The following is a 25,329-nucleotide window of genomic DNA, read 5'->3' as shown; positions in this document are numbered from 1 at the left end:
CTTCAAGATGTTATCTTACCATGTTTATGTATTTCTGGTTTTTCTTCTATATCATCAGCTTCTCCAGTATCCTCTGAATCTTCTTCAACTTGATTTCTGAGCCTTGGCTGACTCCACTCTGTAGGAGTATTACTGTAACTAAAAGACAATGATATTATTCAATAAAGGGCTATAAAAAGACCAAGTCAATATTCAGGATGGTAAAACTCAAACATTTCTTACCCAGCATTCAACTTTTTTTTGAAATCCTCTTCTTCTTCTTCCTCTTCTTCAGCTTGGGTGGCTGCCGATTCTGCTGCTTTCTCTACAGCCAGTTCACTAAGTCTCTGGGCCAATATTAATCTCCGAGAACGAGAAGCATATTTAATGGCTAAATTCACAGCATTTTGAGTCATTAGATCAGCGAGTTCCACACAACGAAATTCCCGCTCCAGTTTACAAGAAAGCTAAAGGAAAAAAAGGGGGAAAAAAGTCAAATTATGTTGAGTAAAACTTTTTAAAAATAAAAGAATGATACTACTAGTAGAACTGAGAAAAGTTTTCTAGATATTGTATCCCTGATTCTAAGAGGCACATTTTTACACATTTTAACATCTGTCTCTGAAGTTGAGAACCATCTTACAATTGATGGTGAGTCAGTTTAAATGGAAGCATTTCTTTCTGTCTTAGTGACTTAAATAAGTAAAGTACTGGTGCATTTCACAATCAACAATGAAATATGACATATTATTTCAAGTTATTGATTGCAAGGAGAGTAAGAGATTTATTTAAAAATTCAAAAATGGTTCTCCTAAATTTGTTTTCCTGCCCATTCCACCACCTGCACTCACAGAACAGGGTAGCAAAGTGAAAGAAAGAATAAATTGTAAATGATTTGTTATTACTTTGCCTAGAATTGGCACACAAATGCTACTAAGTGAATGTGGGTGGGCAAATAGATTTACCCATTAGCTTTTTAAGTATGATTGTCTATGATCTCTAACTACCAGAAACAGTTATACAACTTCCAAATTAGCAAACAACCTCCTTTTTCTTGCTCTATTTTTTATACTTACAATATAAAATGAAAAACATTCATTTATCATGACTTTTTCTTTTGGTATGGATTTTGACGACTCAAAGTGAGGCAACTGAAGTACAATGTGAGGAAAACTAATATTTTGAAGACTACTAAAGGTCTCATAATTCACAGAAGTATTACTTTGTTACTTAGACATGTCAAGTCTGATTCATCAGCATAGATGCTTTAGATATTTACCTGCATGTCCTTCTCAAGCTTTCCAGAATCGCTTATCTGTAAGCAGTACTTCTCAATCAGGGCAGTACTCTGCCTCAGAGGGCATTTGGAAATGAAAGTAGTATGGTTTTCCCAGTAATTAGGTGGAACTATGGGCATTTGCCTGGGGGCAGGAATGCTAAAGAACTAACAGGATGCTACTAGCACCCTGCTGAGGAACACTGCACTCCAGCGGAAAAGCTCCTCTAAGGCTAAATGGTAAATAAATCAAACATGTTTCCTTACATATGTTGTAGAAAATAAAAAGGTTACTAGTTCATGTTGGTGTACAAATGGGACTTTGTGAATGGAACAAAACTTACTCTATAGTAAACTAATTAAATTTCTTTAATACTAAATGCAAGGCAGTGTTGCATAGAGGTGACAGTAGTGAATATCACCTTTTGGAGACAAGTTACAATAAGCTCTGTGGTCTCAGATATCACTTTGCCCTCAGAAGTTTTTTTCCTCAACTTTAAAATGGAAAGTCTGGGCCATTTACTCTCTTAGGAAATACTGAGGTACACTATGTATCAGACACTACATCAGTGCCTGGCATACATTAGTGAACAGGACATGGTCACTGCCCTCAAGGTGTTTACAGTCTAGTGCAAGAAGAGCACAGAAGAAATTACATTATACTCCTCCTCATAAGCCAACCTGGAATGAGGACACAAACTTATGAATCTTATGTTTCAAAAAGTTTTTTATCTCTAAAGATAAATGTATGTAAATATCCAGGGGACCAAACCTGGTCACTGGCTACAGACAAACTTTTACCTAAGAGGATAACAAAAGGCAGGCATGTCTAAAAGCCTGATCAAAGTTCTTAAGACTGCTCAGCCTGCAGACCTAAAAGTCTACACTCAAACTTTATTTGCTGCACATGATAAGAGCAGGAGCTAGGGCCAGTCCTCAAACTTTATTAATAAGCATCTGAATCACCTACAGGGCCTATTAAAACACAGACCAGTCGGCAAAAACAAAACAGGGAGGTAGCACCAGAAGAGTTTATTTCTTCCTATGATCTTAGATACGAGGCAATGTCGTAAATATTTAATCTGCAACGTAAACTGGGAAACAGAACTTTTAAGGGAGAAAAACACCACCAGATACAACTTAGAAATTCTAGGTTATGGAACCTGGTGCTAATTCACATACCATTAAGAAATTCAACCTAGAGAAAAAAAATTAACTTTCCTTCCCCACTATACTTATTTTACTCACCGCAAGCATTTTCATTAAAAGTTCCTGTTGTTCTTTTATTGCTTGATTTTTAGTGCTCTCTTCATATTCATAACCATTTTTAGCTAAATAATCAAGGTGGTTGTGAAACGTAATTGAACGCCAGTACTGTTCCTGCAAAAGTAGAAAAACTGCTTAGAGCCAACTATCAGCTGAATACCACGCAAGTGTTAAACATTTATCATATGACACCAGTTTCTGAATAAAATATTTTTTGAAATACTCCTTTCTACAGCTTATTTTACAATTCTAATGTGATATTATGGCTTGACTTTATCTTCTATCCTTAAAAAAAAAAAAAGGGAAACACAGTGACCCTTGAACAATGTAGCAGGTAGAGGTGCCTACCCTCTGTGTAGTTGAAAATCTGCATATAACTTATAGTCAGCCCTCCATATATATGCGGTTCCTCCATATCTGAGGTTCGGCATCCTCAGATTCAACCAATCTTGCATGGTGCTGTACTGTAGTATTTACTACTGAAAAAAACCCATGTATAAATGGACCCACACAGTTCAAACCCATGTTCGTCAAGGGTCAACTGTATATAGCATTTTAAAGTTTCCTAGCTATCATAGTTGATGCTCAGAGAACTTGGTAAACTAGATTTTTATAAGCTGATTTGTTTCTTGTTTAGAATAACTAACTGCAAGATATCGAATGACTTTTGATGACGCAGGGCTAGGAGTAAGGTGAGGCAAGCCTGGCACCTAAGGGTACAAAATTCATGAAGGCATTGTCCTCTTAGGCACTTGTCCAAGCCCGAGAGTGAGCGCCTTACCCTAGGGAGGCCCTGACAGTCACACCCATTTACCTCTTAGATAAAGTCCCTGGAAGCAGCCCTCCTCCCTCACAGCTACTGCTATTTCTTTAATTATAAAGTAATGAATACTCAACACTGGTCATCAGAATAATTTTAAATGTCTGTGTCACAGGCAGGGTATTATCAAACTCAGAGTGTCAAGGTAAGATTTGTGCATACCTCCATTTGTCCTTTCTCTGTGGCAGTCTGACAGTAAGGAAGCTTAAAGGGTAATACAGCTACAGCGGGGCGTGGAAGGGTGGGAGGAAATCGGGAACCTTTGCAAGGAATACACCTGTCAGGAAAGAAACAGTCTCACCATAAAAACTTTCCAAAATATCATAAAAACTGCTACATTATAAATTTTCCAAAAGTTAGTAACTTGGAATAATAATATTCCAATAGCTGGCTTAATAATATATAAAAGATTCCTCTTTTAAAGAAGTACTTTAGGCCTGATTAAGTATCAAAATTATCCCTCCACATACTTCAAAAATCCCTCCTCACATCAGCTTTATTAAATTAACAATCACTAAAAGTGAAATCAGCTCTTTTCAGATTTTCCTTAGCAAAATGCCCACTTCCAAAATACAGAAATTGTGCCGTAAACACTTGTCATGGGATCCATGTTATAAAACAGATCGCCCTAAGATAAAATGCTGATAAAGCATATTCACTTTCATTCTTCAGTTTGGAAATATTGGTACTGCTGGTAGAAAGTGTCATATAAGAGAAAAAGAGGGTGAAATGTCCAATAAGTGTTTATTATTAGATATTGGTGAGAGTGAAGCAGAAAATCCATTATCATTATAAAAAGGTTATACTGTACATCTGCTCTGCTAAATGAAGGGTTGCCTTATGCGGTAATAGTTCCCTTGGCAAGGACTCTTCTGACTAGAATATGTAAGGCACTCATATATGCCCATCAGGATTGAGTACTAATGCAATTTATGAATTAAAAAGTATCCATTCATCAGAGTGATTTATATATGCAGAATATTCTTTTAATGTATTTACTCCAAATTATTTATAAGAAAAACATAATTGCACACTCTAAGTACTATAGACAAATTTTCTAATTTTCATAAAGTCATTTAAAAAACATACACCCTTGTTCAATGCTTACTAACAGCCATCTGGTAATACAGCCTTTTAATCAGGGCTTTAAGTTATGACTTTCTTGAAGGAAAATACTAAGTAGAAATTAGGCCCTTAGGTTTAAAATTTTTTTCATAAATATCTTCTAATATTATCAAATGTCCACTAGAATAGTTAAAAAATAAATAAGTGGCATTACCCAGGAATATTACATAGGCTCCCTTTCTAGTAAGATTTAAATACTCCCTTTCCTTCTTTTTGCGAAAATATAATAAAAACAAACATGTTTTTAGAGTTACAATATTTTTTAACATAAATCCTCATTTCTTTCTACCTCCTCCCCTTTTATGATTTCACATAAATCAGTGGTTCTCACCACATAGTATGAGGTGGCAATGTGAATACTGAGCATTTGAAAAACCTCTTGTAGTAATTCTGTTATGCACCTATTCACAAAACCATTTTAGTCATGCAAAACGGAAGACAGAACATGTGCATTCAGAAAGGACGAGTGCAATTACATATGCATATATGTACATTAACAAAACTAGGAGGAACATTGGGAATAATCTTAATTGCCTTAACATTATTTTTTCTATAAAGTGACTTAGACTCTGTTTAAAAACATTTTACAACTCAAATACTTTATTTAGGCATAGTAAGCGATTATCATAAAGAAAAATTGATAAGGATTTTACTAATAGCTTTTTTAAAGCCACATTTACATCAAAGCAGAGCACCAATTCATATTTCTTATCCTTTTCTTAGCTCTAAAGACTTGAAGTAAAATGACCTTTTCTCTGTTAGATATCTCTTTCATGGAAGAAGAGGAAAAAACAAACTCATTTGACTGCTAATTTGATGGGTTCTGCCTACAATGAATGAGTTTCCTGGAAACTGGAAACTGTGGCTAAACCATTTGGAGGATAAAATGTGAAAAAATAAACCACAGTTTACTAAGGAGACAAAATTACTTCAATTCCTTTCCAAACAAATCACAAAATTTGTTCTCTTATATTAAAGAGTTGAAAAATATCAAACTGGAGAAAACGGGGGCCAATGTCCAGAATAAGTTTCTAAGAGTTAGTGAGTTTTGCTTGTCATCTGTGTTGCGTGGGACTCTTTTCAGTGTTCGAGGGGATTTAACTCTTTTAGAGCACTGACTCAGGAGTAGATAATGACTTTACCAGCCAACTCTTCCAGGCTGCTGGCCCAATTTATCTTCATGTAGCATAGGACATGTAGTCAGTACTTTTAGCAAATGCTTGTTAAATGAACATAACTTGCAAAAAAAAAGTCTGTTTGCAAGTGCATTAAATAACTCTTAAGAGTTTTTAAAAACCAAAGAGAATGCCTGATATGAAGTGCCTGCATAAAATATCGTTAAATAAATATGTTCTAATATCAAAAAATAAAGCAGAATAAGGTAAAAAACTAAACTAAAGAGAAAAGGAACACTGATGTTTGTAGAAAGCAAATTAGATTGTGGCACGAAAATTAGTAAACTCTCAGTTATGTATTAACCAGTGGTGACAATAAAAAAAATCTTCAGAGGAAACCATAAAGACAATTTCTGCTAAACTGAAGTTCATTTCAAACAGAGGTAGGAAATCAGATATGCTACACATCAGTAATTAAAGGCAGGTGTTTTGTACTGATTCAAATGAATTTTTTAAAAATTATTTTTAAAAAAATTATTTTAAATTATTTTTAATAAAATGTATTTCCTCACCAAAAAGAAAGCATAAATACTGCTGAATCTGGGTTAGAAAATGTATTTTAAATGGAAAGATTATAGAAACAGATAATCATTAACCATGAAATACAAGGCCTTAAAGTAGTGACGGTAAGAAAACTACTGTTGTTATTAACAACTGACATTCAATGAACACTCACTAAGGGCCAGGCACTGTTCTAAGTACTCCTACAACACTTCATCTTCACAGTAGTTCTGTGAGATGGGTACTAGCTTCATCCTGGTTTTAGAAATGAGGAAACAGAGGCACAGAGAGTCTAAATGTCATGGCCAGGGCTACACAGTGAGCATTTCAGCCAGGATACTGCAGCAGGCTCCAGCGCTGGACCATTATGAAATGCTGCCTTTCCAGAGGAGCAAGTGGTTTGCTATCTTTACCACGAACACTGAGAGCAAACGGAAGTGTGAGATTTAAATAAATATAAGAATGAATTTCTTTTTTTTTTTTTTCGGTACACGGGCCTCTCACTGTTGTGGCCTCTCCCGGTGCGGAGCACAGGCTCCGGACGTGCAGGCTCAGCGGCCATGGCTCACGGGCCCAGCCACTCCGCGGCATGTGGGATCTTCCCGGACCGGGGCATGAACCCGTGTCCCCTGCATCAGCAGGTGGACTCTCAACCACTGTGCCACCAGGGAAGCCCAAGAATAAATTTCTTGATAGCGAGGATAATTAAGTCTCATTAAACACAGCAGCAGGCTACTAAAGATGGTTGTACAGTTTTCTTCCCTGGGCTTTCACGGACCTCTCTAACAATAGAAAGGAAATTAATATCCTCTACGTGTGACTAAATGTAAGGAAAGCTGGTATGAGAAGCGCAGTAGGCCATACTGAGAAATGTAACTTCCAATCTTTGAAAAACATTCTTATTCAAGTTGATTCTTCCAGAATAAAGCCAGGAAAAAATGAAAAACATTCTGATCAATTTATCACAGTATATACAAGTACATATATTTTTCAGCATTATCTTCTCAGTGTTTCTAATGTCAGCTGTATGAGATTCCCCTCAGTAATTCAATTATTCCCCTAGAATAAGCCAGTCCTTAAGGGATAAGTTTATTCTTTCAATCTATTTATCAACTCAACTTCCACTGTTCCTGTATTTCAAGAGAAAATATAGGAACTTTTTTGCTACTAACTAGCTGTGTGATCCCAAGTTACTTAATCTTTTTGGGCCTCAGTTTTCTCACCTGTAAAAATTGGGGAAAAGGACCAGGAGTAAAGGCAGAGCACAGGAACTAGACCAAAAGAAACTGGTGGTTCTCATTTTTTTATCCCTGTAGGGCTGCTGAGCTATTGCAAAATGACCATGCATTCACAAGGGCACCATGAACTGTCTGCAGAATGAATAAAAGAGTTTCCACTTTATGTACTAGAATTTTCACATGCATGTACATGATGTAACTTATAATACAAATTTAGGTTCAAATATAATCTTTAGGTCTATAGAAACTTCCTGCTATTATGGATTTTCTCTATCAACTGATACTCACTGTACAAGCTGCTATCATCTGTAGTTCATGAAATGCTTTGACATATAAAAGGACTCTTATGCTTAAAAATGTCAGGAGCCACTGGCCTAGACAATTTCTAAAATCCTTCCAAGTCTAAAAACTGTAATTTAGAGTCCATTATTTTTTTTATCCCATGTTGAAAAATTTTTAAATTAATTAATTAATTTATTTTTGGCTGCGTTGGGTCTTTGTTACTGCACGCGGGCTTTCTCTAGTTGTGGTGAGCAGGGGCTACTACTCTTTGTTGTGGTGCACGGGCTTCCCATTGCGGTGGCTTCTCCTGCTGCAGAGCACGGGCTCTAGGCGTGCAGGCTTCAGTAGCTGTGGCTCACGGGCTTCAGAGCGGAGGCTCACTAGCTGTGGCACATGGGCTTAGTTGCTCTGTGGCATGTGGGATCTTCCCAGGCCATGGCTTGAACCCATGTCCCCTGCACTGGCTGGCGGATTCTTAACCACTGAGCCACCAGGGAAGCCCTCCCATGTTGAATTTAAGTTAAATGTTACCAGCTGTAATTATCATGTCTTTTAATGAGAGTTACAACTCTTCACAGATCTTAACTATAAAGCAAGTAAGAAAAAAAAGCCAGCTGTACAAATTATTAGGGGGTGTAAAAATTGAACTTGATAAAATAGTTTTAATATTAAATGAAAAACCAAAATTATTCATTGCAAATGAGTAACTTCATGTACTTCCTTAAGATAATAATATTAACAAACAAAATGAATCATCTTACTTGAATAAACATTAGATGGAACAGTAAAAATCCTTCTAGGTTAAAAACTAAACCTCTGATTAAGATAAAATATGAATTCTTTCATTCAAGTTACTAAAAACTTGATTCCTGGAAACAGACATGTAAAAATATCCCTGAGAACAACCTACACTCTAAGAACTGTTAGAAACAGTTAACTAGGGACTTCCTCGGTGGTGCAGTGGTTAAGAATCTGCCTGCCAATACAGGGGACACGGGTTTGAGCCCTGGTCCTGGAAGATCCCACATGCTGCAGAGCAACTAAGCCCGTGCACCACAACTGCTGAGCCTGTGCTCTAGAGCCCGCGAGCCACAACTACTGAAGCCCGAGTGCCCAGAGCCTGTGTTCTGCAACAAGAGAAGCCTGTGAAGTGCAACGAAGAGTAGCCCCCGCTTGCCTCAACTAGAGAAAAGCCCGTGTGCAGCAACAGAGACCCAACGCAGCCAAAACTTAATTAGAATTTTTTAAAAGTTTAATAAATTCCTTCTGATACTAAATATGTCAATAATGGACTATCTGGAGACTTTGAAAACACACGACATACAGAAATAATAACCAGCAATTCCTCTATGATTTTCTACTAAGCTCAATTTCATATTCTTTAAGAAGACTATGTCTTCTCAAACATCCACACTGCCAACCAATGCCTTCAAAAATACCCTCTATCTTGCTTCAAAATCTGCCACCAAAACAGAAGGCATCAGACAAGAATTCCTGTCACCTTTCATCCACTAAATCTATCTGCATTTGCACCTATCTTCTTCCCTCTCGTTACACCTGATAAAATATCTTTAAAAAAATCATATAGGGCTTCCCTGGTGGCGCAATGGTTGAGAGTCCACCTGCCGATGCAGGGGACACAGGTTCGTGCCCTGGTCCGGCAAGATCCCACATGCCGCAGAGCGGCTGGGCCTGTGAGCCATGGCCGCTGAGCCTGCGCGTCCGGAGCCTGTGCTCCGCAACGGGAAAAGCCACAACAGTGAGAGGCCCGCGTACCGCAAAAAAAAAAATCATGTAGGGCTTCCCTGGTGGCGCAGTGGTTGAGAGTCCGCCTGCCAATGCAGGGGACGCGGGTTCGTGCCCCGGTCCGGGAAGATCCCACATGCCGCGGAGCGGCTGGGCCCGTGAGTCATGGCCGCCGAGCCTGTGCGTCCGGAGCCTGTGCTCCGCAACGGGAGAGGCCACAACAGTGAGAGGCCCGCGTACAGCAAAAAAAAAAAAAAAAAAATCATGTATATATACCACATTTTCTTTATCCATTCAGCAGTTGATGGACACTTAGGTTGCTTCCGTAACTTGACAACTGTAAATAACGCTGCTACGAACACGGGGATGCATGAATCTTGTCCACTTAGTGTTTTTGGTTTTCTTCAGATATATACCCAGCAGTGGAATTTCTGGGTCATTTCTGGGTTTATTTTTACCTTTTTAAGAAACTTCCATACTGTTCTCCACAGTGGCTGTACCAATTTACATTCCCAACAACAGTATATGTGGGTTCCCTTTTCTCCACACCCTTGCCAACATTTATTATATGTGTTCTTTTCCATGGATTATACTTGAAATAGCAAGTACCAGTTTTTCAGAAGGATAAATCCTAAAGACAGATTCACTGGATCAAAGGGCATATGCATTTCTAATTCTGATAGTTCTTGACAAACTGCCTTCCACAGGGATTGTGACCAACTTACACTCCCATCAGCAATACATAAACGTGGTTATTTCCCCACAGCCTCACCAGCTAAGAGTGTTATCAAATTTTCAAATTTTTCTAATTTAATAAGTAAAAAGAGAAATCTCTTTTTAGTTCTCATTTGTGTTTAAGCTTACTTCAAGTGACATCAATCATCTTTTCATATATTTGAAAGCCATTTTAATTTTACTTTCTGATTATTGCTTCTTGAAATAGTCTCCACTTATAGTTTCTATGACATGACCCTCTTCAGGCGATTTTTCTCTTAATTGCTTAGTTAATCTTCCTTTTTCTCATTCAAAAGCTTCTACTCCAATAACTGACCTCTAAATGCTGGAATTTCTTTGGGGTTGGACTGATACCTTTTGTCTCTTTCTTCTCATTTATTACTATAACTTTATATACCTTCTATAATCTGATGATTCCCAAATGTATATAACCAGCCAAAATTTCTGAGTTTGAATCATATATTCCAATACCTTCCTTTTTTTTCTTTTTAAACTTAAGCATTTTCTCTCTTTTTTTTTTTAATTAATTAATTTATTTTTGGTCATTTTGGGTCTTCGTTGCTGCGAGCGGGCTTTTCTCTGGTTGCGGTGAGCGGGGACTACTCTTTGTTGTGGTGTGCAGGCTTCTCATTGCGGAGGCTTCTCTTGTTGCGGAGCACGGGCTCTACGTGCGTGGGCTTCAGTAGTTGTGGCATGCAGGCTCAATAGTTGTAGCTGGTGGGCTCTAGAGAGCAGGCTCAGTAGTTGTGGCGCACGGCCTTAGTTGCTCTGTGGCACGTGGGATCTTCCCAGATGAGGGCCCAAACCCATGTCTCCTGCATTGGCAGGCGGATTCTTAACCACTGCTTCACCAGGGAAGCCCCCAATACCTTCTTGATATCTTCCTTTGGATATTGTGCAGGCTTAACACACCCAAGAGAGTATTCATTTTTATCTTCCTTATTTCTATAAATGGTACAACTCTTTATCTAGTAGCTTTAACTAGAAATGTAGGTGTCATTGATTCTTCTCTCATTCCCAACCCCCAAACTACCAGCAAATCCTGTTTCTATCTTGAATCTGCTTCTCTTCATTTCCACTTCCCCACACTAGTTCCAGTCTACTCCGAATGATAGAGTAAGTCCTAATCCTTGTGACAACTAAAAACAATACCCCACATTTCTAAACATCCCCAGAAGAGTGGAAAAACCCCTGGTTGAAAAATTGGTCTCTCTGCTTCCAGTCCTACCCTTGCCAATCCATTTACCACATACGTTTTTCTTTTTATAGTATAAATCAGATTATATCATTCCCCTGGATAAAACACTTGAATGACTTCTTGTTATACTTCAAAGAAAATCCAAACTTCTCTATCATGGCCTATAATGCAGCCTATGTCTAACTTACTGATACCAGCTTGGATTTATATTCCCTGCTACCTCTTGCTTCTTTGTACTCCAGCCATGTTTACATCCTTTTAATTCCTCAAACACACCAAGTTCTTTCTGAACTCACAGCCTTTGTACATGCTGTTTACTCTTCATGGATTGCTTTTCAATCCATTCTTCCATAACAGACCCCCTTGGCCACCAGGTCTCATTCTAAATACTACCTCCATTAAGAGTCTTCTATGACTGGGACTTCCCTGGTGGCGCAGTGGTTAAGAATCCACCTGCCAAAAAAAAAAAAAAGAATCCACCTGCCAATTCAGGGAACACGGGTTCGAGCCCTGGTCCAGGAAGATCTCACATGCTGCGGAGCAACTAAGCCCATGCACTATAACTACTAAGCCTGCGCTCTAGAGCCCGCAAGCCACAACTACTGAGCCATGTGCCACAGCTACTAAGCCATGTGCCACAGCTACTAAGCCCGCAAGCCTAGAGCCTGTGCACCACAACGAAGTGTAGCCCCCACTTACTACAACTAGAGAAAGCTCGTACACAGCAACGAAGACCCAATGCAGCCAAAAATAAATAAATAAATACATAAATTTATTTAAAAAAAAAACGAGTCTTCTATGACCATACTATCTAGAAAATGCTCTTCTGTTATTCTTTATCATGGGTCTGCTCAGATTAATGGGTAGTATTTATTCTAATAGTAATTAATATTTAGTTGTTTCTGTTATCTGTCTCCCCAGTCAGACTATAAGCTCCATGAAAGCAGAGACTTCTTTGTTCACCAAGTATCTGTCCAATGTCACTGACAGTCTTTTAGACCAAGAAGATATCTGGTGTCAAAAAAGAGGTAAATACTCAACACAATACTGAATAGAGACTATATGTACTGAGAATTCTACACTTGCAGTCAACTACTAAATTTCTACTAGCCCACTCCCCTATAACAATAATTAAGCTAAAAATCTCAAAAAGCAACTAAATTATATATTCAATTCTAAATCAAAGTTTAAAATAAAAGGCTGTAATAAAAGATGAAATGTGATGTTTACCCCGAACTCCCCTCCCTATCTGGCTGAAATAATGCTAGTCACACTAATAAAATTGTTTTCTTTTCTTTTTTTTAGGCCATACAGCTCGGCTTGCGGGATCTCAGTTCTCCGACCAGGGATTAAAACCATGCCCCCTGCAGTGGAAGCGCAGAGTCCTAACCACTGGACCTCCAGGGAATTCCCTTAGTTTCTATTTTGCTCAATAGGTTCCAAGTCAAGCAACTGGTTGAAAACTTCAAAGTGAATGTAAACAAATTCCTAATTTAGTGAATATGGAAAGCAAGTAAATGAGCTAAGGTTAAAGATTTTTAAAATACCTTTAAAGATAAGCATAATAAAGAATTTCAAAGTACTTTTTAAAAAGAGTCAACTAAGCATTTTCTAATAGCCCACCTCAGTTGCTGGGGATTTTCATGGATACCAACCACCCAGTAGTGATCAGATTTTCCTTTGCAGTGTTCTCTTGTGTTACATACAGGAGTCCATGTATGACCAAGTCCTCTGTTAAGCATTCGAACAATGCCTTCTGAATCCACGTAAAATGGGGTACCTATATACCAACAGAAAAACAAATCACTTGGAAACATAGCTACATATTTGTTAAATAACCTTTTTCAAATACAAACACCAATCAATCAACTTTCAATTCAAAAGCAAAACAAAAAACAAACAAAAAAACCCAAACCAAAAAAATCCTCCCAAAACCCAAAAGGCAAATAATCCAAGATTATTTCCCATAAAATTTCACTAACCACATAGAGTAAGACCTAACTGAATCAAAGGAAAAAAAAATTGCATGTGATGTGACTAAAATTTATCCAAAAAAAAGAGGAAAAAAAACCCTGATCAATTCAGAGAAAACTATGCCACCTGCTGGAATACAGCAGTTTTTCAAAGCCAATTTCAGTAAAGAAGTTAAAATTGAATCTGAAGTTTCCTTGGTCAAGAGAGACTTGGAAAAATGAGGAGAACCTAATGCAAGGTGATGATATAGAGAAATCTGTCTTTAGTACTCTTCTTCCTCCCCCCTCTCTCGGCCTTGTCACTGTTCTGTTCCCCAACAGTTCCCCACTGTTCTGCTCCTAGACTTACCTAGGAAACAAGTAAGCATCCCTGTTTCCCACCTACTCTGCTCCCATTTCAGGAAGTACATGGCAAATTCCCTAATTATCCTTTTTTTATCTACGACTTCACACCCCTCTTACTCTGCAAACAGCAGTTTCCTCAGGGTCTAGATCTGATTGGTAACTGGGAGAAAAAAATAAAGCTATATGAATGGAAGTTATTAATGGTCACATTATTAAAGCATAAGTGACTAATTAATATCCCAATAGAAAACACATCCAGAAATGGTTGGGTTTTTTTAAAGACAAACTGGAGTTTCCAATGATGTAATTAAAGGGCATGAATCTCCAATAATAGAAATATTTAAGCCAGAAGACAGGGTTAACAAGTGCCTTAAAATAAGGTACTCCTCAGTGTCCTTCAAATCATCTGTCATAACCCACTGTTAAGTGAGTCTACAACAGCACACTGTTCAACAGAAATATCATGTGGGCCACAAATGTAATTTTTAATTTCCTCCTGGCACATGACAAAAGGGGAAAAAAAAGTGAAGTTAATAATATATTTTATTAAATCGAATATATCCAAAATATTATCATTTTAACATGTAATTAATATAAAAGAATTATTGAAAATTTTTACATTTTTTTAATTTCATACTAAGCCTTCAAAACTTGGGAGAGTATTTTATTGTTATAGCACATCTCAACTCAAATTAGCCACTTTTCAAGTGCTCTATATATAGCCACATGTGGTTAGTGGTTACTATAGTGGAAATCAGTAGAAAATTCCTGATTTTCACGTAGAATCCGCTAAAAAAGCCAAAACTTGAACACTGATTTGTATCTCCTTTTTGCTAGCTAATAAACTTTCAGAAAAATTTATTTCCCTCTTTGTAAGTTTTCTAATCAGAATTCTGATGAAGAGATATTGTACATAAAACAGTGGCTACCTCGCCTGGAAATTCCAGTTTCCAGCTCTGCCAATATATTAAAATAAATAAATTTAAACATAAAATATAGACAATTTATCTTTAAGCAAATTAATTAGGAATAAATATTGAAGCAATTTTCTTCTTGAGAAATGACTTTAATATAAATGAATTTATCTTGCCTTCAGCTGAAAAGCCAAGCCATACAAGGTAGGATTTCCTTGTAAGAGGAAGAGGATCACCATGTAAAATTTGTTTTTTCTTTTTGCCCAGCTCCAGCAGTTGAACTCCAAGGCACTGATCCCCATCAAATCCTGTACCTAGTGAGAAAATGTAAATATAAATCAGGTATCAAAGGTTTTTTAGCTATGATGTAGTTTAAATTATTTTCTCTGAATTGAATTTTATTTTGTGATAAACTCCTAAATTAGCAGTACTTTTTATAGATAATCCACTTACCTGAGGCACCATTCAGGGATTAGAAGCAGAATAGTATGTTACGTGGACTATTTATATAAAGTGTTTTTAAGTGGTAATTCATTCACTCAAGACGTATTTAAAGAGAGCTTACTTTGTACCAGGTACTGAGGCTACAATGGTAAACAAGACAAAGTCAGCGTTCTCATGAAACTCATATTCAGGTAGGAGAGGAAAAACTAATATAAAAAGAAAGAAAATACTAAGTGTCATGATCAAAGATGAAAATACTAATGTGATACAGAGTGTCAGACTGAGTGGCTACTTTAGATTGGACAGACAAAAGTGGCCTTTTGAGAAAGTGAAATTTAAACCGAGATATGATTTGCAAGTTGGAGTCAGCCATCCAAACGATAGGGGGAGGGGCACTACAGTAGACAGGGAAAAGCTAATGAAAAGGGCCTAAGTTGAGAACAAGCTTGGTGAGTTTGAAGAACACAAAGAAGCCAGTAGGGCCAGAACCAGTAACAAGAAAAAAAGTGGTAAGAGATGAGGCTGAAGAGGCAGGCAAAGGTCAGATCATGTAGGACCTTGCCACCTGGGATAACAAGTTTGATTTTTATTCTAAAGCAATAGGAAGACATCAGAGGATTCTGAGCAGAAGAGGGAAGTGATTGGATTTGTTTTTAAATCACCTAGGTTGCTATGTGGAGAATGGATTGTGGCAGGCAAGAATTGAAGCTAAAAAGCTAGTTAGGAGGTTATTCCAACAGTCCAAGAGATGATGTCTGGGTTGCACTGGGGTTTTAGTGGAGATAAAAAGAGACAGATGTGCAATGCGTTGTGTGAACTGACGTGATAATGACTTTGCTGACAAAGTCAGAAATGTGGGGATGTGAGGGAAAGAAAGGATAACTCTTAACATTTCTGGCTTGAGTAGCTAGATTGATAGTATGCCGTTTACTGAAATGGAAAAACTAAGAAGCAAGTTTGGAGGGAAAAAGAAAGCCCAGAGGCTTTATTGTGACCAAGTTAAGTATGAGATAAATATCAAAACTCTACATAGAGATTTCAAGTCGGCAATTGGATATGTAAGTCTGGAGACACAAGGAGCGGGTAGGGCTGGTGATATTAATTTAGAAGTCATGAACATATAGATGTATTAAAGCCATGGGTGTTAATGAGATATCCCAAAGTAGTTTCTCAAACTGCATTTTTTGACCTTTGAGTCATGAAATCAATCCAGAGTTACAACCAGAATTTAAAGAAAAATGAAATCAAAGAGTAAATATTGTCCATGAGACTTTCATTCTAGTTATATCTGCAGGTATGTATAGAACAGCAACATAGAATATATTTCTCACTAGGGCTAAGCAGTCGAAAGACTAATAGCTCCTGACCTAGTGAAAGGAAGAGAAGGGGGCTGTGACTGCGCCCTGGAGTACTCCAGCTAAGAGGGGGGCACAGGAATAGGAGCCAGCAAAGGAGCTGAAAGAGTTATCAGCTCCTAAGGAAAAAAAAATGGGCAAGTGACATCACAGAAGCCAAGAGAAGAAAGTATTTCTGGTGGAATTATTTAAATAAATAAGCATAAAAAGATCATCGCTAACCTTAATAAAACCAGCCTTAGCACAGCGATGGGGACTGAGGACAGAATATGAAGTGAGGAAAAGGAGGCAACAACTTTTTAAGTCACATTCAAAGTTGCTTTGGTACTTCACACAAGGAGTTAGTTTATTTTTTGAGGCATTTAAACTCTGATAATTCTTATAAGATATAGACATGGAAGCAATTAACCAAACTCTACCTTAGAATTCTTTCTATAGTACAATTTTTCTATAAATAAAATGTTTTCATTTTCATTGCTATTAGTGAATACAACAAAATTCTGTACAAAGATTATACTGATTCAAATACTAAAATAAATGCAAAAGGAGATACAATCCAAAACAGAGAGAAAAAAAGCTTAAGTAATTTCCATTTTACTTCAGGTCATGGTAAAACTATAAAATAGTAGAAAAAATCTACCTCTGTGATAAACAATGACAAGCTGTTCTCCATGTCCTGCCACTGACACAACAGGCCCAGGGAGACTGAAGACCTCTTTCTGAACACCTCCAATGGTAAACAAGCGAAGGAGCAAGGCGCTAGTGGCAGCAGCAGCCCATCCCTGACCAAGACATATGGCTTCAATATTTTCATTCTGAGGCATGTCTACTATCCACTCTTTGCTTGAATCCCATGAACTAAAGTGCAGGCAATGAAGCTTGCTAAAAATTAAAACAAGACAGAAACAATCAAACTTTCACATTTGATATTTTATACATATATATAACTAATCATTACACCCAGTAACAATCAAATAGTTTATTTTTCTATTACACACAAATAATACAAAAATGGCTTTAAGAAAGTAATTATGAAATATCCTTAAAATGAACTATGTTAAAACCATTAATAGTCATGTTACTGAAGAATATTTAAAGATACAGGAAAATGCTCACAATATAATGTTAAATGAAAAAAAGCAGGATAAAATCAGCAGAGTGTGATCCTAGGCTGCAAATACACACAAAAATCACAACCAAATTTTTAAAAAGGAAGGAAGCATCAAAATGTTAGGCAAGAGTCCTCTCTTTGCAAAAAAGAAAATTCAATATGGGAGAACAAAGAGAAAAAGAAAAAAAAAATCATAATCCCACCAGCAAGATTACCAACCACTGCTAACAATCTGATTTGTGTTTCCAGTCTTTTTTCTTTGCATATTTACATACATGCAAGTTATTATGAAACTTAAGCTTCAAAACGTAGATACCATAGTATTTAGAATCAGAGGCAGTACTGACTTCCTAAACAGTAATTTAAAATTCAAATTTAAAATAAAGAGAGATGAGGGACTTCCGTGGTGGTCCAGTGGGTAAGACTCCGCAATCCCAAAGCAGGGGGCTTGGGTTCCACCCCTGGTTAGGTAACTAGATCCGGCATGCATGCCACAACTAAGAAGTCCGCGTGCTGCAACTAAAAGATCCCGCATGCCGCAACGAAGACCCAGTGCCGTCAAAATAAATAAATAAATAAAAATAAAATAAAGGGGGATGGGAATTCCCTAGCGGTCCAGTGGTTAAGATTCTGCATTTTCACTACTGAGGATGCGGGTCAATCCCTGGTCAGGGAACTAAGATCCCCCAAGCCATGCAGCTCAGCCGGGAAAAAAAAAGGGTGGGGGGGTGGACCTAGACATTATCATGTTAATTGAAGTAAATCAGAAAGAGAAAGACAAATATCATATGATATCACTTATATGTGGAATCTAAAATACAACACAAATGAACATATCCAAGAAACAGAAACAGACTCACAAACATAGAGAACGGACTTGTGGTTGCCAAGCGGGAGGGTGGGTGGGGGAGGGAAGGATTGGGAGTTTGGGATTAACAGATGCAAACTAGAATATATAGGATGGATAAACAACAAGGTCCTACTGTATAGCAGAGGAACCTATATTCAATATCCAGTGATAAACCATAATGGAAAAGAATATGAAAAAGAATATATATAACTGAATCACTTAGCTGTACAGCAGTAATTAACATAATATTGTAAATCAACTACACTTCAATAAAATATTTAAAAAATAAAATAAAATAAATAAAAGGATAACATTGTATATGACTCTGAAATAATATATCTAGGAAAACAAAGAGAAGAACAATGATCAATCAGGAAACCATAACAATCTTAACAATCTGAAATCAAAATTGCACATGGAGCCAAGGGGGAAGGGGGATGTGAGGGGATGGATTGGGAGTCTGGGGTTAGTAGATGCAAACTATTATACACAGAATTGGATAAACACTGAGGTCCAACTGTATAGCACAGGAAACTATATTCAATATCCTGTGATAAACCATAATGGAAAAGAATATAAAGAAGAATGTATACATATGTATAGCTAAATCACTTTGCTATACAGCAGAAACTAACATAACATTGTAAAACAACTATACTTCAATTTAAAAAAATTGCCATGGAAATAAATGTTCTAATTATGTAAGATATTCTGAGTTAGAGACACTGAGTCAACAGTGATTATTTTAGTAAACTGATTTAATTCAATAATAAAGTATTGAGTTGATTTTACAATGTGTAAATTAGGAAACCAATTAAAATATTAAAATGACCCAATTTGGTGTTTCTCAGGCTTTAATGCATACTCTATCACCTGAGGATCTTGTTAAAATGCAGATTCTGACTCAGAAGGTCTGGGTTTGGGTCTGTGATTCTGTGTTTTCAACATGCTCCCACGTGACCCACGCCCCTAGTTTGTGGACCATAATTTGAGCAGCGAGGAACTAACGTATCCAGTCAGAAGGATTTTAATTTCAAATCACCTGGGAGTTAGTAAAATCTATGATCAAGTGTATAAGCACTATGATCAGCTGAAAAAATTAACAGGGCAAACTGGCTGAAATAACAAAGCTGAATAAAATATTTTTTCTTCTTTAAAAAAAATACAGATTCTGCATCCACTGCTTTTCCATCATAATTTTCTTGTCTCTATATCTACCTACCTACCTAGCAACCAATATATCTAAGTTAAAGGTTTTCAAGTTAAAAAGTCAAAATGACAAATAGTACTAATAACATTTTTAGTGTGTTTTTCCTTTTTTTTTTTTTAAAGAGAAGTTTCAAATCTAATCTATAGTGACAAAACCCACATCAGTAGTTGTCCAAAGCTGGGATTAGATTAACTGTTAATTGTTAACAGTAGTTATATCTGAGAGTAGAATTCTGGGGGGAATTTTCATTTTCTAAAAATTCTGTACTACTTAAGCTTGCTTGTTTACAATTAATCCGTTTATTACTCTTATGTAAGAAGGGGACAAATAAGCAAAAACAGACATATGTTCTGAGGTATTACGGGTGTGCTGCTATTTGTACTAAACTCTTCCTTCTGAAATTCCATACTATAAAAGACATAATTTTGTTTTTTGTCTTACAAACTTTCTGTACTGAATTTCAACATTTTAGTACAACAGTTCAACAGTAACAAATTCTTCCTAATAATCTTGAATTTACCTTGCTAGTTCATCAGTGCTTTCACATGCCAACAAAACAGCTTCATGGGAAAGATCCGCTACTGTATAATTCAAAGTGTTTGCTAAGTGTGTTGCATGGTGTATGGAGGTATCATGGAACTCCACATCTATGGCATTGTCTTGCTCATCATTATAGCAGCGAATAATTCCAATAGAGTTCCACACCTACAAACATGTAAGGTTAAATACAAGTCTGAGAAAGAGTAAAGTTCTTAGAATCAACAGACTAAAATAGTACAAATTAACAAATAATGTAGTCTGTATCAGGGATTAAGTTATGGGAGCAACCACAGCTTACTTACCTCTAAATAGTTTCAGGTAACAGTAGTAACATCGGAGCAACAATTACTAATTATTCTCTTCCTCATGAGAAGAAGGTACATATATACTTATTTATTAGCAAATGGAATATTTTACCTAATATTTTAAAAAATTATATTACTGTCATAAAAAAATACTTTACAATTCACCTTTGGACAACTGAACCATTAAATTCATCAAACAAAACATTTCAAAAATGTATTTACTTACAAATATGACTGCATATTTCTTTTGGTCCAACTAACTGGTTTATAGTTATGGCATAAATATATACATTTTAAGGCAGCATAGGACTTCCCTCGTGGCTCAGTGGTTAAGAATCCGCCTGCCAATGCAGGGGACACGGGTTCGATCCCTGGTCTGGGAAGATCCCACGTGCCATGGAGCAACTAAGCCCGTGTGCCACAACTACTGAGCCTGCATTCTAGAGCCCACGTGCCACAACTACTGAAGCCCATGAGCCCTAAAGCCTGTGCACTGCAACTACTGAGCCCACGCGTGGCAACTACTGAAGCCCAAATGCTCTAGGGCTCATGTGCTGCAACTACTGAGCCCGCACGCCTAGAGCCTGTGCTCTGCAACAAGAGAAGCCACCGCAGTGAGAAGCCTGTGCATTGCAACAAAAGAATAGCCCCCGCTCGCTGCATCTAGAGAAAGCCTGCTCGCAGCAGCGAAGACCCAACACAGCCAAAACTAAATAAAAATAATTAAACACACACACACACACACACACACACACACACACACACAAAACAGGAATTAAAAAAAAAAAAGGCAGCATAAATTGATACCATTTGGAAAACCTGTCTTCCACTCATGTACACTACAGGCTCACACTACGCAGGGTAGGCCCTAGTGTTTCCTTTCCCCTACCACAAATACAACTATAAAGTATTTGACAATATTAGAAAAATTAAGATCTATTACTTGATGATGATTACTGATGGCAATAAAAAGGTTGTTGTTTTTTTTTTAATAAAACATCACCTTTAATATTTATCTACAAATTTATGCCAGGACCATACAATTTAAGAAGGACAACTGTCAAAGTCCTCAGTGGAAAACCTCAAATAATCAACAAATAAAAATATTAAACTTTTTTAGCTCTCAAACTTAAGACAAAAAGTTAATATAGTCATTCATCCATAAATATATATTGAATGCCTATTGTGCCATACCTTGTTCTAAGTGCTATCAGTAAACAAAACAGAAAAATCTCTGTGCTTCTGGAGAATATATTCCATTGGCATGGGGAAAAGGGGCAGATAGCTTTTTTTTTCATAGCACTTATCACCTTCTAATAGTATACTATACCAGTGGTTGCTTTCTAAAAACACCTTCTAACTAGTGTGCTGGAATCAGTACAATCTCCTATATAAAAACTAATATGAGAAGTAAAGTTTGGAAGTATAGCCAAGAGGTACTACAAGATATACAGTCACATTTATTATGTTCATTATATGTCATTTTGCAAAGCAGAATTTTATTTAACACAACATTCAATAATAAGGTTGAAATAAGATTAAAACTGTGAGTTAACCATAAAATAAATCAAGCACAAAATTATAACCAATCAAAGTGTTCCAGGCCAGTTAACCAAGGTTTTTAACAAATATTTTTACCACACAAAATTAACTACAGTGAGATAAAATGCTTAAAAGTGAGATAAAACTATTTTAAAGTTACATGTAGATGAAAGGCTTACCATGAATCTGTGAGTGAGATGCAAGGGTGTAGAACCTGACTGGAATGGCTTTTGCCGGGGCGTTGGCATAGGACCATCATAAAATGGCCTTTGGGATGTTACAACTGGTAGATTGTGAATGCTGCCTGCCTGATCATCCTCCTCCTCTTCTTTGAGAAAACCAGAACCAGTTTTTATCATTGTAACATCTAGAAAACAAAGGATTATAATTAGAGAATCATAAATACCTATTACCTTGAAAAAGAAAAGTATTACGAAATCTAATAACCTTGTCCATTCATATTTAGTAATACTAACATTTTAATACTACTTGCCTCTTTCACTGTGTTAACATCTGCAGTGATCATTCAAAAGCAATGGAGGGTATAACTGCTGGTACCTTAGCATGAATCAAAGCAGTGGAACCAATCTGTATTAGTAGTCAGTATATTGTTAACCAATTGCAGTAAAAATAGTAAAAATATTAATTTTATTAAATCTTGATCTTTGCATAGATTTTTAAAAAATGTTCTCTGTGTTAAAATGGGAAGTGTGCATAAAGAATTGTGATGGGGGATTTCCCTGGTGGTCCAGTGGTTAAGACTCTGTGCTTCCAATGCAGGGGTTGTAGGTTTGATCCCTGGTCAGGGAACTAGATCCCACATGCTGTGCAGCACGGTCAAAAAATTTTTTAAAAAAACATGCTGTGTAGTGTGGCCAAAAAATTAAAAAAAAAAAAAAAAAAAGAACTGTGATGGTTGTCTCAAAAAAAAAAGCAATTCTGCAGTTGAGTTGTAAGCTGAACTAGCTAATTTTTTCATGTAACACCATTTTTATTGGAAATACCAGATAAACTATGGTTTATCAAGTATGTGGCAAACATTTTCTTAAAAATGAAGTGAGCTGGTCATTTAAGAAAAATAACTGACAGAATTTGTGGTCAATGATAAAACTGGAGCTTTCAAGTGAAAATCAGAATAGTGAAAAACCTGTATCTGCCACCATGAGCTTGACTGCTTTGTAATATTTAAAAACTTCTGATGAGACCGGCAATGATACTAACAAATATTATTCTGGATAACGTGTCAATATTAGGAAGGTCTGCAAAGCTCAGGAAACAGTATTTTCCAAATTAACAATGCATATGTGAAAAAATCAAACATGGTAAAAGATCCATTCAAGTTAGACCAATGGATTTTAATGTAATAATAGAGTTGAAAAGTTCACCGAAAAGTTTTCAGATTCCACATTGCAAGTAATCTTTAAGAAATTATCATTTGTTGCATTTTGGTGCAACATCGAAGAAGAATATCCGCAATTCTTTCAATAGGCTATTAAAATACTTCTCCTTTTTCAAACTACATATTGTGTGAGGCTAAATTTTTTTCACATACTTCAAACAAAAACAAATATATGGCAGTAGACTGAATCCTGAGGCACATGAAAGAATCCAGCTGTCTTCTATGCTAAGATCTGCAAAATGGTAAAATAATATCATTTTTCTAGAGTTGTTTTATTTTCATAAAAAATGTTATTTTCATATAATGAGTTTATTAATGTTACTTTAAAATGAATATTTTTAAAATTTCTCAGTTTTAATTTCTAACATAGTAAATAACAATAAATAGAACTCCACAAACAATTTTCTTTGGGGTCCTCAAAAAATTTTAGGAATGTAATGAGCTCCTGAAACCAAACATTTGAGGAGTGCTATCCTATAAACCCTATATGCTTTAAATGCAGCACAACTTACCACTGTACACTGGCATTTCACTTGGTAATGTTCAAATGTGTTAATTTTAGCATATAAGTTATAACAGTCACTTTATTTAAAGGTTTTTCATTACAATCCCAGTATCTTTAACAGATACCAAACTATTCAGGTTACTTATTTCTTTTTGTTTAAAAATTTTTAATATTTATTTATTTATTTAATTGGCTGCACCGGGTCTTAGTTGCCACTTGTGGGATCTTTAGTTGCAGCACACAGGATCTTTTAGTTGTGGCCAGCTTACCTATTTCTTGAGTTAGCTTGGTAGTTTGTGTCTTTCAAAGAATTTATCTATTTTATCTAAGTTGTTGAATTTATAGACACAAAGTTGTTCATAATATTCACCTATTAAACTTTTGTTATTAATAGCAGTGCTATCTTACAGAAATATAATATGAGTTACATATGTAACTTAAAATTTTCTGGTAGCCATAAATAGTAAAAAGAAACAAGTATAATTAATTGTAATAATATACTGCATTTAAAATATAATTTCAACATGTACTCAATGTAAAAAACGACCAAGATATTTTACATTCTCTTTTTTGTACTGTCTTCAAAATCTGGTTGCATTTTATACTTAAAACACACCTCAATTTGAACTAGCCACATTTTAAGTGCTCAAAAGCCATAAGTGGCTAGTGGCTATCATATTGGATAGTGAAGGTCTATGGGATACACGGTGATGATACCCCTTTCATTTCTTATATTAGTCATTTGTGTCTTTCTTTCTTGATCAATCAGGATAGAGATTTATCAGTTTTATTGATCTTTTCAAAGAATAAGCTTTCGGTTTTACTGACTTTTCTATAGCTTTTGGTTGTCAATTTCATTGAATTCTGTTCTTTATCATTTCCTTCCTTTTGCTCGCTTGGGGTTTAATTTCCTCTTCTAGTTTGCTAAAGCAGAAGCTTAGATCATTGTTTTGAAACCTTTTTCAACATACATATTTAATGCTATAGCTACATTCTACCAATCCAGTACTGACTTTAAATAATAGTTTTAATAAAAAATTGAAAATATTGATCAGTAAGATGGATCATCACATTCACAAAGTCAATTCATACCAACTGAGTTTTCATCATCTTCTAGGATATGACTTCGCTGTCTAGGATGACCTGAAGCCAGCATGAGGTCATCATCATCTTCCTCATCATTTATAATCCGTTTTGAAAAAGAGCGGGTTTCGACTGCATTGTCATTTAGAAAATCACCAGCACTACTTGTATCTTCTCCATCAAAAAGATCATTATAATCCTTTTCTACTCTGCTAGATACCTTGAACAAATTAATACAAATTAGAAAGTATTAGTGAACTACTTAGATAAACACAAGTACTCAAAAGGCAATCTTTTAATATGCGCCTATAAACTCTACCAAGTAAGCAAGTGCCTTGGTAAAAATAATTAACAAATATGTTTATGAGGATTGTATTATATTTATATAAGACCTAGTCCTTACTTTAAATGC

General features: G+C 36.2%; 1 protein-coding gene across 3 annotated transcripts in view; it reads right to left on the bottom strand.

Moving 5' to 3' along the window:
* Positions 1-25,329, bottom strand: part of WDHD1 (WD repeat and HMG-box DNA binding protein 1) — a 69,427-nt gene that overhangs the window by 22,534 nt on the left and 21,564 nt on the right. For all 3 annotated transcript variants that reach the window (XM_067735065.1, XM_067735053.1, XM_067735060.1), the window contains exons 11-20: positions 24,927-25,137; positions 22,110-22,297; positions 20,064-20,248; positions 17,013-17,254; positions 14,750-14,887; positions 12,965-13,121; positions 3,504-3,618; positions 2,504-2,635; positions 223-446; positions 20-138 (exon numbers count right to left, since the gene is read on the bottom strand). In XM_067735065.1, the coding sequence (XP_067591166.1) occupies positions 20-138; positions 223-446; positions 2,504-2,635; positions 3,504-3,618; positions 12,965-13,121; positions 14,750-14,887; positions 17,013-17,254; positions 20,064-20,248; positions 22,110-22,297; positions 24,927-25,137 (1,711 nt within the window). The remainder of the gene's footprint in view (positions 1-19; positions 139-222; positions 447-2,503; positions 2,636-3,503; positions 3,619-12,964; positions 13,122-14,749; positions 14,888-17,012; positions 17,255-20,063; positions 20,249-22,109; positions 22,298-24,926; positions 25,138-25,329) is intronic.

The sequence above is a fragment of the Pseudorca crassidens genome, chromosome 1, assembly GCF_039906515.1.
Source record: "Pseudorca crassidens isolate mPseCra1 chromosome 1, mPseCra1.hap1, whole genome shotgun sequence".
NCBI classification, from domain to species: domain Eukaryota; kingdom Metazoa; phylum Chordata; class Mammalia; order Artiodactyla; family Delphinidae; genus Pseudorca; species Pseudorca crassidens.
This window is presented reverse-complemented; position numbering and strand designations above follow the sequence as displayed.